General features: G+C 40.0%; 1 protein-coding gene across 2 annotated transcripts in view; it reads left to right on the plus strand.

Moving 5' to 3' along the window:
- GRIA3 (glutamate ionotropic receptor AMPA type subunit 3) overlaps window positions 1–16156 on the plus strand; it is a 143747-nt gene that overhangs the window by 76922 nt on the left and 50669 nt on the right. For both annotated transcript variants that reach the window (XM_030967935.1, XM_030967934.1), the window contains exons 5-10: window positions 3382–3435; window positions 4905–5066; window positions 8936–9103; window positions 11378–11482; window positions 12775–12882; window positions 14046–14252. In XM_030967935.1, coding sequence (XP_030823795.1) covers window positions 3382–3435; window positions 4905–5066; window positions 8936–9103; window positions 11378–11482; window positions 12775–12882; window positions 14046–14252 — 804 coding nt within the window. The remainder of the gene's footprint in view (window positions 1–3381; window positions 3436–4904; window positions 5067–8935; window positions 9104–11377; window positions 11483–12774; window positions 12883–14045; window positions 14253–16156) is intronic.

Consider the following 16156-nt stretch of genomic DNA (forward strand, 5'->3'; position numbering starts at 1 on the left):
AGAGTGGAACCTCATGAAGTTCAGCAAAGGGAGGTGCAAAACCCTGCACCTGAAAAATAACAACCCCATGCACAGTACAGACTGGGCAGAGGCTTCCTGGCTGGAAAGCAGCTCTGCAGAGAAGGATCCTGGGGTCCTGGCAGTCGAGCTGACCACAAGCCAGCCCTGTACTGTCACAGCAAAGAAAGCCAACAGCATCCTGGGCTGCACTGGATTAGCATGGTCAGCAGGTCACTAGAGATGACCCTTCCTTTTTACTCTGCAGTGGTGAGGCTGCATCTGAAGAGCTGTGTACAATTCTGAGCTCACCAGTGCAGGAAAGTCATGGGTGTCCTCATGAGAGAATTGTCATTATTGCTCTAGAAATACCACAGTGGTTCATACCAACTTAGTATTAGCCAATTAATAGCTTTAGTGCTGTCTTCCAAAACTTTAGGAAAAATCGGAAAAGGCAAAAAATTTGTAGTCGCCTACTTGTTATAATGATGACTGATGCAGTGGAAACAAAATTGTCTTTATGCTTGCATTCAAAAAATAACTCCCCTAGGCAGAAGGAAAAGTAAAATTGCCAATGGTGATTTAATTTGTCAATCAAGCATATAGGTCTGTACTTCAAGTAAGCCTGCTGCTGACCAGCAGATTTTACTTTTATTTTGAAAGCAGATACATTTTAGTTATGTTCCCTCTAGATGTTCTCTTAATTAATTGGGAATATATAAAGAGTTAATTAAAAATACAAACTTTATTTGATTCTATATCAAACCTGACATTATGATCTTTTTATCTACAAAGCAAGAATTATGTGGGATCAGAAATCTGAATTATTCATTATGGTTTCCAGCTATTTTTTTCTCTTCTCCTTTGTTCAGTGTAAAATCTTATAAGCTTTTCTTTCAGTCAAGGTGAAAGCAATATTAAGTCTTGGAAGTCAAACTTATGAAAGACATGTAGCTCTATGAAATCCTTGCCCTGTAATCCTGGCTTTCTATTCACCACCACTATTCAATATCCCACTTTCTGTATAAGCTTCACAATATATCAGCAGTTGATGAGATTTATTTGTTATACTCCTGTTATGCTGTTATACTTCTGTTTTCCTTCTTCATAAAAAAGCTTTATCCGTCACTTGGCTCCCCTGGGAGTAACACATGTCTGTGATTGTTTCTGCTGGGCTTGCTAATCCAACAGCTCCCTTCAACATGCTGGACAGTTGGTGCAGGGTGGAAAGTGAGGGAGGAGGAGAGTTGTACTTGTTAAGATTTAGGACAGCTGTGTAGTGTGTTGTGAATTTTAAACACATTGTTAAGATCCAGTTCAATAGTTATGAGCCAATGTGGCTGATTGTATGAATAGAAATGCTGTCAGGTCACTTCTGAAAGATGCTTTATGAATTACAACTTGACTGTAGTATGTTGGACCTCTCAAAGGTTTAATAAACAAAGTCATTTTGAAGACATGACAACAGATGAGATGAAAGTTGAGTCTGATCTATGCTAATGAGTCCTACATTTCCTATTTGCAGTGTTGCTCCTGAGGCCTGTAGCAGTTCCATGTATGTTTTTCTTACAGCCTCTGACTTCATCTGTGGTGATATTTTTCTCTTAAATAAACACATTTCTGCATAGAAACGCAAAATCTTTCTTATTTGTTGTTAAGGTTAAAACCACAATTGTTGTTCTTAAATAAGTTTTTTGTCTCTAACCTGCCTTTAAGGTGAAATTAAAATGTACAGAGAATTCAGTATGCAAATAGCATGCACACCAGATGATCTGAAGGAAGCCTGCACATTTCCACAGAAAACAAATGTGAGTGTAGGAAAGCAGATGCTTTCTACCAACAGAGTGTACGTACAGTTCTCAAGAGGACCTGAACAACAGTTTATTTTCAGGCTGCTGGAAGTATGCAAATTCCTACAGAATTAAATGTGGATTTAAAGGAAATGGCATCTATTAAGGACAATACTACCCAAAGAGGCAATTGGCAGCTTAATAATTTAATCAAGAACTTGAGCAGGCTCAGCAGTATATCTAAAGTCAGTGACTCAAATGTCATCTGTTTTTAGCAAAGACGTTAAATGGTTATGTTTTCTTTTAAAGTGTGGTGTTTGGAGTGTGTTTGTCTGATCATGAAGTAACTTTGTATGGTTATGTATAGATTTTCAGATGGTTCATCAAAAAGCATCATCTGTTTGCTTGAGCTGCTTGTAGGACATATATTGCGATTGTAATTGTTTATTACAATTGGTTTTAACCCAGCAGTCCCGGGTAGAATGGATTATGTCCTGACATGCATGTGATCAGCACAATTATAAATTAAATTCTTACTGGTGGATGTTGTTCCATTTGATGGCTGTGGGACTGGATGGTTGTTTCTGAGGTTATAATCTGAAGGCAAGGGCCCAGTTTTGCACAAGTGGCATTGCTGGTGAGCCAGCTGCCCGCTGTGTAGACATGGGAAGTGTTTATTTTCCTTCCTTCTGCAAAAGCACAGGATTCCTGGAGTGGAGGAGCACACAGGATGGCAGAGTTCAGGCTTGCCAGACAGTGCTGCCTCCACTGTTCCCCATTACCCTCAGAGAATCCAGCTGCTGAGTTCATCCTGCTGCCCTCCTGTCCCTTAGCAATTCCATTTAATGACTGTTTGTACGGGGAGATGCCCAAGTGAGGTCAGCCAGGGCAGGAGATGTTGCTTAGTGGAACGTGCAACATAACATTTAGTGGCAATTTTGACAAAACAGTGTAAGGTCAGATGTATCCATTTAGATGCACCAGAAATGACAGGTTTTCAGGCCTTTTGGAACCTGTCAAAAGGCAATGAAGGTCACTGCTTATAACTTTGGGAATCTAACTTTAGACATTCATACATGAAAAGGCTTGGCTGGGGTTCTTGTAGGGAACTCCCTGTTCAACTTGGAGCCTGCCCAGCCCTGCTGTGCTGGTACAGGTTAATAAACACAGTGAGAGGCTGGGCTGTGTCCTGCACCTCTCCTACACTCCGCAAACAAGGAACAAAGTAAACAGGAGTTTACTTTTGGCAGATACAGTGTTACTTCGTTTCAGAGCAGAAATACTTGAACTGATTACTAAAATTAACCTGGTCAGCAGGGAGGACACTGACCACAAGAGTGAATTTGCCAGGTAAGGTCATTTCTGCAAGCAGAGTCTTCCCAGCCTTGTGAATTACTCTTTGTTGTACTCTGCCTGTGTGTTTGAAAAACACAAAGGACTACATCTTGTCTGTAATGCCACGGATCTGCAATACTTGTGCTGCCCGTGGATTGAACATGGAAGATTATCAAAATATTCATTCTCTGTCTTTTTTGCTCTCATTAAGAGTCATCTTCTTACAACTGAATAATCTGTAATGTTTTTCTCCACACAGGTTGTAATCCTCGGCAAACATTCTAGAGGCTATCACTACATGTTAGCTAACCTGGTAAGAACTTTTCTTCATGGAAAGTATAGCTGCATTTTAGAGGGTAAAATATTCTGTTCAGGTTGTGGAAACTTTAATCAGGAAGTGGAAATGCATGGATGAGTACTTGGATTTTGAGAAATTGCTTCAGTAAATACTATAACTGGTATGTCATCTCTACTCAGTTTCTTTTGTCAGAAAATGCCATGTCCTCTACTAATTTTAAAGTAATAATTTAACTATATATTTTCCAGTAATTTCTATCCTCATAAATTAGATATTTCTATCCTCATAAATTGTGACTGTAATTTTCTATAAACATATTTTGAATTTAAGCACTCTAGGAAAAATAGTTGTAGCATGTTTCTGTATAAGTGGTAAAAAGCTGAAAATTAGAACAATTCTATCAAGTAAACCGCCAAGGCTGTTTAGCCTTTCTTTTGTATTTCAGAGTGTAGGGTTGTGCCTGTGTATGTGCTGACCTACCAGGAAGAGGCCGTACATTTCTATCTGTATCAGAGCTTCTTCTGGAGAGTAGGATTGACTTTCAGGGGTGTTTGTGATGCTTTTGAAACACCATCTACTTAAATTCCTTACAAAAAGTCTTGTATTGTAATTCATCCTGCAGGAAGACTCATTTTTAGGTTCTGTGACAACTGCAAGTAGAAGAATGTGAGTTTTTCCAAAACTCTCACTTTCTAGTTGGCAATCCTAATTACTCAAAGATTCTCTGTATCCATGTTTTGATGTGATTAAAGCAGAAAAGACAAATTTTTAAATATCCTTATTTAGTATAAGTACTGTATGACTTTAAGATGCATCATTTTGCATTATAAGAAGCAGACATGATCTCACTGATTAGCTCGTGCATAGAAATACAGAGGTTCTTATTCTGGGTTGCCTTTTAGTATGTGTAACCATTGACATTCAAATAAACATGACTGCAATCAAGTCATACTAATCAAAAAGACTCCAATTTACTGCCTCAGGTATAAATAACAACAGAGTGGGAGAGAATCATCCCATTCTGCTTGCACGTGACATGCTGAGTGATGCTGTGATGGAGAACTGCCTGGCAAGAGCTGGAGTGGTTTTCTTTCCCAGCCCTGAACCTTTGTGTTCACTTTGCTGTACAAATGGGATTTGAGGTCCTTGACCAGTTTTCACCATGATCAGGACAAAAGAGGAAATGGTACTTCAAGTTCCCCTTCTGTTTTCTTTCTGACTAGCAAATATTACCTACCACATTGCCACAACCCAAAAGGGAAGTTTTCTATTGCAACAAACAAGAAGATGTTTTAAATTCTACTCTATGCCACTTTCAAAATACTAATTGTGGTAGTAGTTGTCTCCTTGGTAGAATATTTTCAGCTAACAAGAGGGACATTAGGCAGTGTTCCTTGTGCTGAACTTGTAGCAGGTAAAACTGAACCAGAGGAAAGTGGCTTTGGATGACAATGATTCCTTTTTTTCTACATGTGTCCTCCCAGGGTTTCACAGACATTGTTCTGGAGAGAGTAATGCATGGAGGTGCCAATATTACTGGATTCCAGATTGTTAATAATGAAAATCCAATGGTTCAACAGTTTCTACAGCGCTGGATGAGGCTTGATGAAAGGGAATTCCCTGAAGCCAAAAACTCACCATTAAAGGTATTTATTGTAACCTATCAGTGATGGACATGATATGCTTTTAACAAGTCTTTGGGAGTTTGTAACCTCAGATATATGCATGAGTATGATACAGATCCCTGATGAGAATATGTCGCAACATTCACTGCCCTTCCAGAAGAAAGAGGCAGAAGCTGTTACACCAAGTGCCCACCATGGTGGGAGCTCCTCAGAAGCAAATCTTGTCACTATGCAACGGATATAAAAACTTCTAATGTGAACCTCTTGAGTTAGTCTTGGGTTGGATATGGGGGCTCGTTAGGTTAGGTTTCAGATGCAAAATGTGGATTACTAGTCCATTTTAATGGTAATAGAGAATTTCACATGCGAAGTGAAGTAGTTCTGGATTCACTAAGGAGCCACTGCTGCCTCCTAGTTACTGCTGGCAGTTATCCTCATAATCTAAGCCTCTGTTTTGCACCACTGTCCTTTACTTAAACAGTCTGGCTATTAAAACTAGAACCAATAAAATTTTTCAAAAATTTTTTGGATTAAACTCCCAGGTTCACCAAAACTGTCACAGACTAGATGAATTAAATACACCCTGTTATTAGGAAACCTGCAACCTGATACTATCTCACCCAGATTTTTTTCTGCCTCAGCATCTCTTTCATAGAGGGGGATGCTATTCACTGTCCTGTGAAGGAGTGCATCAGGGAAACTCTGTCTAGGCACAGAAGTCATAAAATCTTCTAGGAGCACTGCATATTAGTAATGTTCCTTCTTTCTCGTCTTCTTTTGGTGGGATCTGTTCTTTTTCACTGCTGTCCATAAGTGAATAAAACCTGGGTATGGTAGTGTACAGACTGATTTCTCAGGGCAGCCAAGCCTGAAATCCACTGCCCTGACAAGACAGTTCATGTCTTTGGTGTTTGATTTGGCAAGGACACATGCAAATTGATGGAACAGATTTGGAATTCAAAATTACTTTGATAAACTGGAGTAATATCTCAGTATGAGATATTATACTCAGCCAGATTACCTTCTGCACAGCCAAATTTTATATCCTTAACTCTAGTTATGGCATGGGATCCTTCCTCACTTGTGTCTCTAATATTGTTCATTTTTTATCTCTTTTTAGTCTGCTAAGACTAAGTTCAGTAAAGTATTAAAATGCTAGATAGGAAGGAAAAATCCACTCCAGTTCCATGCGTGGGGGGCAGCAGGGTAGGCAGTAGCCCTGGGTTGGGCTACAGACAGAAAAGGAGCCGCTTACAGAGTCTGCTCCTTCTGGCAGTGCCATTCATTAATGACTGGTGCCATTTGGAGATAGTTCCATCCCTGGCATCATGACATTTCTGTGAGGGAGGAAAATTTTCTTAATCCCACGCCTTTCTGGCATTTCAGAGGAAGCAGAGAAAGGCAAACAGAGGCCCACAAAAACCGGATTTCTGTATTGTTGCCTGTGAATTAGGACTTAGTCCTGCTTTCTAAAGCTTTCTAGCAGTGATGCAGAAGTGAAGATAAGTATCATTCTAATCTTAACAGCTCTGAAATATACAAAGTTAACCTGAGATGATTTTATTCCACTTGAAAGCAATTTACCTTGAGGAAAAAATTATTCTCCCTCCTTAAAAAAGAATCTTAAGTATATGGTAGAAACACAAAGATTACATTACCTTTCCACAAATGTACAGCTCATTATAGAAATGTGCACAGTATTTGTCAATCAGACAAAAAGCATACTTAAGAATTGATGTACAATATTTTTGATTAGGAAATAAAATTGCCTAGAGATTAAAGTCCTGATGTTTAATTTATTCTGCATTTTATCAGCCTTTCCCTTCTTTCTTTCTTTTTTCTCTTTGCATGCTCATGCATTTATAAGTAGAATTCAAATAAAGTAGAAAATTAGATAGCTCTCTTGGCATGACTTGGAAGGGACTGCATTAAGGTTACTGACAATTGACGCAGTCTGCTGAAAAAATTATCAATGTGTAAGTTTTATGTAGTGCTAGATTGGACAGCTAATACAAGACATTTTTTTAATACAGGAACAAATACGTTAAAATTACTGTCCAGTTCTGTATTATTGTGTGGATTGTGATGTATATAACCTTTGTTAACTTTCTAAAAGAGAAGAGAGTGATTATTGCAAAGCATCACAGGGAGAGATAAAGGTGGGCAGGATCAGAAGAGTGCCTGTGCTGTACAGTCAGAGCAGGAACCACCACCCACTCCCAGTGAGTTTAAGCTGCTGTCATTTAAAGCTCAGTGAAATGTCTGCTCTATCACCTTCTTCACAGCCCTACCTTTGCACTCTTTTTTATGACAATTCTCTTGATCTGCACATGCAGACACTCCTTGTTCTGTGCAGAGTTCCTGTGGCTTGGTATCAAACTGAAGATCTTGCAGTAAGATAATACTGAGTTTTAAGAAATGCAGAAACTCCAATTCTGCTATTCTGCCCTACAGGATATAATTAATTTCTGAATATAATAAATCTTGTCCACAAAGAGAGTAGCTGAACAAGCAGCTGAAACTTGGATTTCTGCCTTTCTAACTCACACATGGGCAGCAAGTCTTATGGCCTGCACTCCAGCACAAGGTTTCTTAGGAGGCAGAATCTCTATGGGACCACAGACAGCCAAAAGAAAGGCAGGTGCAGCTTCCATTCTCCATTTCTTCCTTTGTTCTTTTACAAATGACGTGGAGGTGTTGAGGTTCACTTACAAGGGACTTGAAATCTGCTCTTACAGACTGAGCACGTTCAATTGCTCCCAGCAGGTCCATGCTGAAAGGGTCTCCTCTACACAGACCCTGGAATTACAGGTGTGCTGTAATGCCAGTGGAACCCAGGGATGTCAAATACCAAAAGAACTCCCTCTTTGATGACATTTTCTAGGTGATACTAAATTTATAGCATTGTGGGGTGTTACCAGATAAAATGCAATGAGCAGTGAATGAAGTTGACAGCCACAGGAATATGTAAGTTAAGTTGTCTGGGGGTTTTGCTCCAGAGCTGCTGCTCCTCAGAGCTTACCACCCTCTGCAGATTTATCATGAAGTAAGGGAAGGCAGATGGTGGATTACCAAGGTGATGTAATTCCTAAAGTGTATTTTGTGATTACTTGCTTGTATAGCTGTTTTCTAAGAAAAGTAATCTCGTCTACTCCTTGCCACAGATGCTACCTAATCAGGACTGTGATCCAAACAGAAATGATTTATGTTAACTTCAAGTCAAAGCTCTCTTGGCAATCTTGTTAAAAACAAAAAACATACCTAATGCAAAAACTCAAATATGAGCTTTCTTTTGATATCAGTATGGTCCAGCATGGAATTGCAGACATTTGTAGTAAGCTCATCTAGATGAGCAAGTTTCCAATTAAACTGAAATTTTATGCAACTGTGAACTGGTATTGTTATTTTGCTGCTATATGCTATACAGAATGAAAATATTTTTAATTTGTTTATTGAAATTGTGGAATTGTTACAAAGCACCAGCTGAAGGAGGAAGCCAAGGGTCCAGAGTTGATAAGACCTCTTGGGGTCAAATTTGGTTTTCAAAGTGCAATTCATCTCTCTGGCTTTCTGGAGACAGGAATACCTCCAATTTTTTCCAGCCCCTGTAATGATATAAACTATTTTAAAGAAGGTTCAAATCCACTTACTGATAAAAAAAAACCCCTATATGGCAGTGTGAATTTGGCTCACTGGATAATTTTGTGTCCATGGAATTTTTGGTTTATGTAGCCTTGCGCCTCATCTCTGAACAGTGACAGCAGATCAGTCACTGGCCCTGAACAGCAAGCATGATTCTTCTGTTCTAACAAAGAGGAGGACTTGATGTGATACCTGGGGCAATTCTAAAATTGCAGTTTGTTGCTGTATTTTCTTTGTGTCAATTGCAGTACACATCTGCACTGACCCACGATGCAGTCCTGGTGATAGCAGAGGCTTTCCGGTACCTCCGAAGGCAGCGTGTGGATGTCTCCAGGAGAGGCAGTGCTGGAGACTGCCTGGCTAACCCTGCAGTGCCATGGAGCCAAGGAATTGATATAGAGAGAGCACTGAAAATGGTAAGGGCAAAGATAACAGCTAAAGAGCAACAGCAGCAATTCTGTAGTGCTTGTGTCCTGCTCCATGAGCACAGAGCTTCTGTGCTGGCACAAACAGCTGCAGCTCCTCAGGGGGAGCAAAGTAAAAACAAAGTTAATGATGAACTTCAAAGGATGGATAAAATATATTCAATAGAGGGCAAGGTGTAGCATACTAGCTCTCAAAACTTTGGCAAAAATCCCTGTGGTACTGATGCAGCAGCTGCCTGATTGTCCCCGCCAGAGCGCCTACAATCCTCCAGCTCCCCTGTAACACCCCAGCTTCCCAGGAGAGTAAGCATGAGCCATTTTGCAATCAAACACACATTGGGGGTTTCTGAAGTGAGGAAATCTGCAAATCTGACAAACTAGACTGGGTCTTTGGTACATGTGTTGTAATTCTTGCAGGGATAGTTGTGTTTATGAACTTAAATGCATGTGTGCAGTTTTGATAATTTGCCAGTAAAAATTCAACTCAGATTGGTTTAAAACAGTGGAGAAATTGTTGTTGGTCATATTAGTACTGGTAGATCTCAGCACCATCCTGAACCTAGGAACAGTTTTCCCTCCAACCAGTTCTGATTCCTGGCATAACTTTGCACTCAGCCAGATTACCTTCTGCATGGCCAAATTTTATATCCTTAACTCTAGTTATGGCATGGGATCCTACCTCACTTGTGTCTCTAATACTGTTGATTTTTTATCTCTTTTTAGTCTGCTATTTGTGTTAAAGCAAGTGACTACAGGAAAAACTGGATAATGGTTTTGTAGATACAAAAGACAAGATTGCTGCTTTTAATCTGGCTCAAGTAACTCTCAAACAAACCTGTTAGCATTGATTATACTAGACAGACAGATCTGGACACTTATAAATAGTCACTTTGCAATTGCCTCCACACACTGCCACCAAAAGTGTTTAAGTCCTGGCAAGCCTTCCTGCCTCAGTGCAGCCAGGTTTTGCAAAGTGCAGAGTTTTCCCACCAAAGGGAAACAAATTAAATTTGAAGCTAAGAGGTGTCCAGTGCAGGAAGCTCATGTCTCAGTGGGCATCAGGATGGAGCCAGTGGAACCAGCTCTGTGAGACACCCAGTCACTGCTGTGCTAAGGTAGCCAGACAACTTCCAGTAAATGCCAGAGGCAGGCACAGCGACTCACATCTGGATGCAACTTACATGTCAACTACCCTACAAATACATTTGCTCAGTCCACAGTTGATAAGACCTCTTGGGGTCAAATTTGGTTTTCAAAGTGCAATTTATCTCTCTAGCTTTCTGGAGACTGGAATACCTCTGATTTTTCCAGCCCCTGTAGTGATATAAACTATTTTAAAGAAGGTTCAAATCCACTTACTGATAAAAAAAAACTCCCTATATGGCAGTGTGAATTTGGCTCACTGGATAATTTTGTGTCCATGGAATTTTTGCTTTATGTAGCCTCACACCTCATCTCTGAACAGTGACCAGCAGATCAGTCCCCAGCCCTGAACAGTTTGCCTTTGACTGGTCTAGCACATCTTCCTGTAACTTCTACAGTTTTTGCTAAATAATTTTCCCCTACTGAAGTTTGAGACTGTTACCTTTTCTGCCTGAGATGACAGCTTGTCAGTGTTGATAAGTGATAAAGGAAAATGCCTCATCCTTTCATACAGGGAAATAAGAAAGGGGTTTTTTTGAGACAAAGTACTTTATACTTCCCCTTCAGATGATTCATGTGAGTAGGTAATGATAATGACTTACCGTCTGTACACCCATCCATCCTGCCTGAGACCAAAACCCCATAAGCAGTAGAGACAATTGTCTGTGCTCATTCAGAGAAGACATTCATTCCTTTCTCCTACACTGGGACTGATCTTAAAATAAAGCACTTCCCAGAATGAACAATGAGATGACATTCTGGTCTGTACTGCAGATCACTCTGTGCCATATTGTGAGGGCTTTAACTGCACTAATTGTTGCTTGTGCTTCACTGATGCTCCATTCTGTACCAGTGAGCCCAGCGCGACCAAGCATGGCAGGATCAGTCTTTCTTACATTTAACATACCTGCAGGGCTAATTTCATTTAAATGCAGCTCACTCTGGCTCACTCTGAGTCACCAGCTGAGTGCTAACAAATATTTACAGCTAGAACTTAGAGAATGGGGACTGGGGTTGTTTTGAACAGTACAATTGGCTGTGTCAGAAGCAGTACAAGTCTCTTACATAGATAAAAAAGAAAGTGAATCTTTTATTAAATACTTTTCTGTTTATTCCCTCTAGGTGCAAGTTCAAGGAATGACAGGGAACATTCAGTTTGACACCTATGGGCGGAGAACAAATTACACAATTGATGTGTATGAAATGAAAGCTGCTGGGTCACGGAAGGTGAGTTTCAAGACATGGATCCAGATCTCACACCATCTCAGATATTTATTCCAACAAACCAATGAAATTCAAAAATACTAGAGATGCAGTGTAATAACAGGGTCCTGAGGAGTACCCCCTTCATGCTGTCTTCCCTATCCCAGGAACCTTGTTGCATTCAGTTCCTGGACTAAACCACTCACCCTGCTTAATATCTTCACTGGTTTCCATGTCATCTTCAAACACAACTTTTTCCCCTAAAACCCTTCTGGAGCTTTTTCTCTGCCAAGCATAATACCTGCTGTCATGGTCCTGTGCTTAGTCCTATCTACTAAATTCCTCTCCATCTTTCCCTCCCTCTCCATATTGGGCTTTAGAGCCACAGTGAAGCTGGAATCAGTGAAACCTTCTGAAATGAACAGAAATTAAGTTTGGTTTTATTTAGTATTTCATAATAATTCTCTTGTCCCTAAATAAAGGATAGATCCTAAGTGGGATAGTTGCCTAGATTGGTGTTACAAAAGAAGTGTAAGGCAGATGTTCAAAACCATTAGGTAGACAGGGTCACAAAAGTAGTGAGAGAATAATGTATCTAGGAGTCTCTTAAATCCCCTGATTTTACCTGGACATTGGTTCTTCACCTGCTTGATCACGACTGAGACTCCTTAAACAATTCTGCACATTTGATAACCAAGTCCCTCTAAACATGGCCCAGGCACTCAGGGGGTGCAGAGAACAGTGTTACTCCTGTGTTGTGCAGAAATACAAAAGCCTTTGTGATAGCCCAGTGATGCAGCCAAAGGTCAGCACCAGGCAGCCGATAAAGCCACCTCGTGCTCACAGAGGGTTGTGTGTCCCACTCTGGAGATAATGCAGCTGTGCCTGCACTGCCAATGATGTCTGTGCATCTAAAGCCAGCTCAGATCTGCAGGGGCTGTCTTGGACAAAAAAATCACAAATTCGGAGAATTTTACTCAGAATGCTGTGTAGTTTCTTTTCTTGTCTGAAGTATGATCTTGTACTGTGGATATATGGGAATTTATTCCACAGTATTATTATTCACTGATGTGAATTGAGATAGGGAGAATTTAATATGTATTTTCACTTAGATTTGGCTTGTGCTGAGTTGCTCTTCGGCTTGAGAACATTGTTTCTTTAAGGAAATGGAAGTAAAGCTAATACAGTCCCTTAATGACAAAAACAGTGAATGAGAAATATTACAAAGCCTTAGGTTTTGACAATTGCTCTCACAAATTCAGGTACCAGAGTCCTTGTAAAGGTATGTAATGAGGTAACAATCTCCATTTTTATAGGCTGGTTATTGGAATGAGTATGAAAGATATGTGCCAGCATTAGATCAGCTGCCCTCTAATGACACTTCATCTGTGGAGAACAGAACTATAGTAGTCACTACCATCTTGGTAAGTTTTATGTTTGTAGTGTGTTTGTGTTTAGGAAACAAAGCATGTGACTCCTGAGGTGTGTTAGACACCTTGGCAGGAGGCAGATGTTAAATTCTGTGTGAATTCAAGTGACTGGAAAGTTCAGTATCTTCCAGAGATGTTCTGAGGGCTTGACCCTGCTAACTTATGTATGTATCAGTCAGTCTGCTCACAGGAGGAGCTCACTGAGCTCACCATTGAGCTTTGCTGCTTCCCAGACACTTGAACTCAATTAAGTGCCTCATGTATGAAGTTATTGTGCATGCCTGTAAATGAGCACAGAGCTTGATTGGCCTTTGTGCTGTAGAGTCAAATCTTGCACCCCTCACTCAGGTACAGCTCCTGTAAACTCAACCCCTGTGGACTGAGTAAGGGTGGCACAATGAAGCCTGTAGAGAACTGGAACTGCTCTAGCACTGGGTGAAAAGCAGCCTTTTCCTGTGCAATCCCAAAGGAGCAAAGCTCTTCATGTGTGTCACGAGCAGCAGCACCTGTGTCAGTCCCAACACCCCTACAGATCTGCTCTGTACAGCTTCATTGGGACTTTTGTGCTTTTTACAGTTCTACTAAGCATGAGTTAGTTTTATGCTGTTTCCTGAAGCATTGTATTTTATACTCCTATGGATTTAGTGAGATTTAATCAGCATTTCAACTAGAATTTTCCAAGAAGGCTAAGGGAATTCAGTGACAAAAAAATGCTGCTGAGGATTTCAACCTAGCTTCCCTTAGGCTTCTTTGAAAATATCTCCATCAGAGCCCCATTCTTGGCCACTGGGGCCTTTGGGAAATTGTGGTGATGGTACAGGTGTTGGATATGTCAGTCTTTAAACACTAAAATCTGAATTATTGCTGCAATTATGCTACTTGACTGTCTAATCAGGCCTAATTCTGCAAACAGATGTGTAACTGTGTTAAAAAGTCCTGTGTTCAATGGCTCCTTACTAGGAATACAGTCAATAGTATGTGTGGCTGTAGGATCAACCAAGGAGTTTTATGCAGAAGTCTGTCTAATTTCTGTACCAAAGCAGGAAATATTGTAAATATTTGCCAGTAATATAAAGGATAATAACAGCTCTCATTTTGTGTGGTTTACAGCTGTATTTTACATTCATAGACTTTTGATCTTTACTTTTGTTTCAAAGGAATCACCATATGTAATGTATAAGAAAAACCATGAACAACTAGAAGGGAATGAGAGATATGAAGGATATTGTGTAGACTTAGCTTCTGAAATAGCAAAACATGTTGGAATAAAATACAAACTGTCAATTGTTGGAGATGGGAAATATGGAGCTAGGGACCCTGAAACTAAGATATGGAATGGCATGGTGGGTGAACTGGTCTATGGGGTAAGTTTCTCTTAACCTTCATTTTAATGTTCTTTATAAAAAAATATGCTCAAAGTTAATAAACTGCAAAATAAAGATCATCTGTTTGAATACTACCTTTAAAATTCTAGATATTTCTTTGTATTGCTATTTTTATAGCCTACTTTTCTAATTGTTTCATTGCAGGAAAGTGTCACTTTTTTACTGCTGTTCTCCAAATCAGAGTCCACAAAATGTTGATAAGTAGCATTGGGCAAACTTCAAATTCTTGCTTATAGCAGAATTTCCAGTTTGCTCTTTATATGCTTCTTCTTCATTTGCCAGATCTCGTTTTTCTGTATCAGTCTCTTAAGTGGTGGGAGGGTGTCCCTCTCATTAAAGGTCTGATCTGGGATACTGAACCTTGCTGGGGTCTTGGTTTGTGTTTGACCCATTTAACTCCATGGTTACTTTTCAGGGTAAGAGGCAATGCAGGTGTGAAATCACCCACATGTTTTTTCTCTTTAAACCCTGGGTTTGGTTTCAAAAATCGACTGTCAGACAAAATAAAAAAAAGGCTAATTCACTGCATTCTTCTTTATATTTCTATATTGGGTGTACATCACTTTGTTTAGTAAGAACAAAAACAGTCCGGAACTGCCATTTTAGAACCTTCTTTGAAAATGAGAATTTTGGAACCAGATGGAAGGGGGAGAAAATTGGCTTTGCAGAAAAGACTTCTCAAGCTGATATTTCATATTTTTTTTCCTCAAATGCTAATGAGATGATTTGTGATTCCGCCCAAATCTTTTTTGCAGTTTATTTTTAACAAGCTTCCCTTTATTAAAAATATCTGAGCAGAAGTGCATATTTCAATTGCATCCTTTTGTTCTGTGGCTGAGTGTAATTTCTAAAAGTCACCTCAAAATTTCCTTGGGATAATGCATCATCATTCTTGCAAAATGTTTGGTGAGGTGATTCTTTTCCAATGAATCAGTCTTTTTTAAGTAATTGGTAGATTTTCACAAGTTTTCTTACTCTGGAGCAGTCAGTCCTGATGCCTTATTATGTAATTGGTAGCCTGTTCAACCTGAAAATGTTTTATAGAAATAACAATGGTTTTGTTGTATTGTGCTGTGGCAGGGAGGGAAATCTACTGATTACAGGAAGTAAACAGGGTTCTGGACCCTTGGATTACTTCTTTCCTTCCCTGTTGCTTTGAGGTCTGCCATTATGCAAATCTTCTGAACTCTGCATGCCTCAGTTGTGCAATTTGGGAAACTGAAGTTCTCTCTCTTAGAGAGCACAAGTCCACTGAGAACCTCTGAAGCAAAGGTTTAGTTTAGTTCCAAGCAAATTACACTGCACTGGAAACCTATACCCTCAGTTGCTCTGTGTGTGGTTCAAGAAATATCAAGAGTATCAGCTGTAATTGGGTCCTTTTGATGTACTTGCAAGTGACAAGCAATGAAACTTGTTCATTCACTTACAAAATAACCATACCACATGGAAAAAGCATGGCAAAAGAGAAGCTGAAATTGCTGCTAACAGTCAGAGCACAGGGGCTGTGTACACCAGGGGAGAAAGGTGTGATGTGGGCTACAGCTTTTGTGTCTTGAGCCCTGTAAGATTAGTCTGTGCAGCTGCCATACAAGATCAACTTGCATAAAGGGCCTCAAAGATGCTCTGAGGGCTGGAACACCTGTCCTGTGAGGAAGGGCTGAGAGAGTTGAGACTCTTCAGCCTGATGAAGGCTCCAAAGAGACCTTAGAGCACCTTCCAATACCTGAAGGGGCTGTAAGATAAATGGAGAGGGATGTTGTAGAAGGTCATGTAGTGATAAGACAAGGAGGAATGGCTTCAAACTGAAAGTCGGCAGATTCAGATTAGTTATTAGAAAGAAATTCCTCATTGTGAGGGTGCTGAGGACCTGGCCCAGGTTGCCC

Source organism: Camarhynchus parvulus, chromosome 4A (genome assembly GCF_901933205.1).
Source record: "Camarhynchus parvulus chromosome 4A, STF_HiC, whole genome shotgun sequence".
NCBI lineage: Eukaryota > Metazoa > Chordata > Aves > Passeriformes > Thraupidae > Camarhynchus > Camarhynchus parvulus.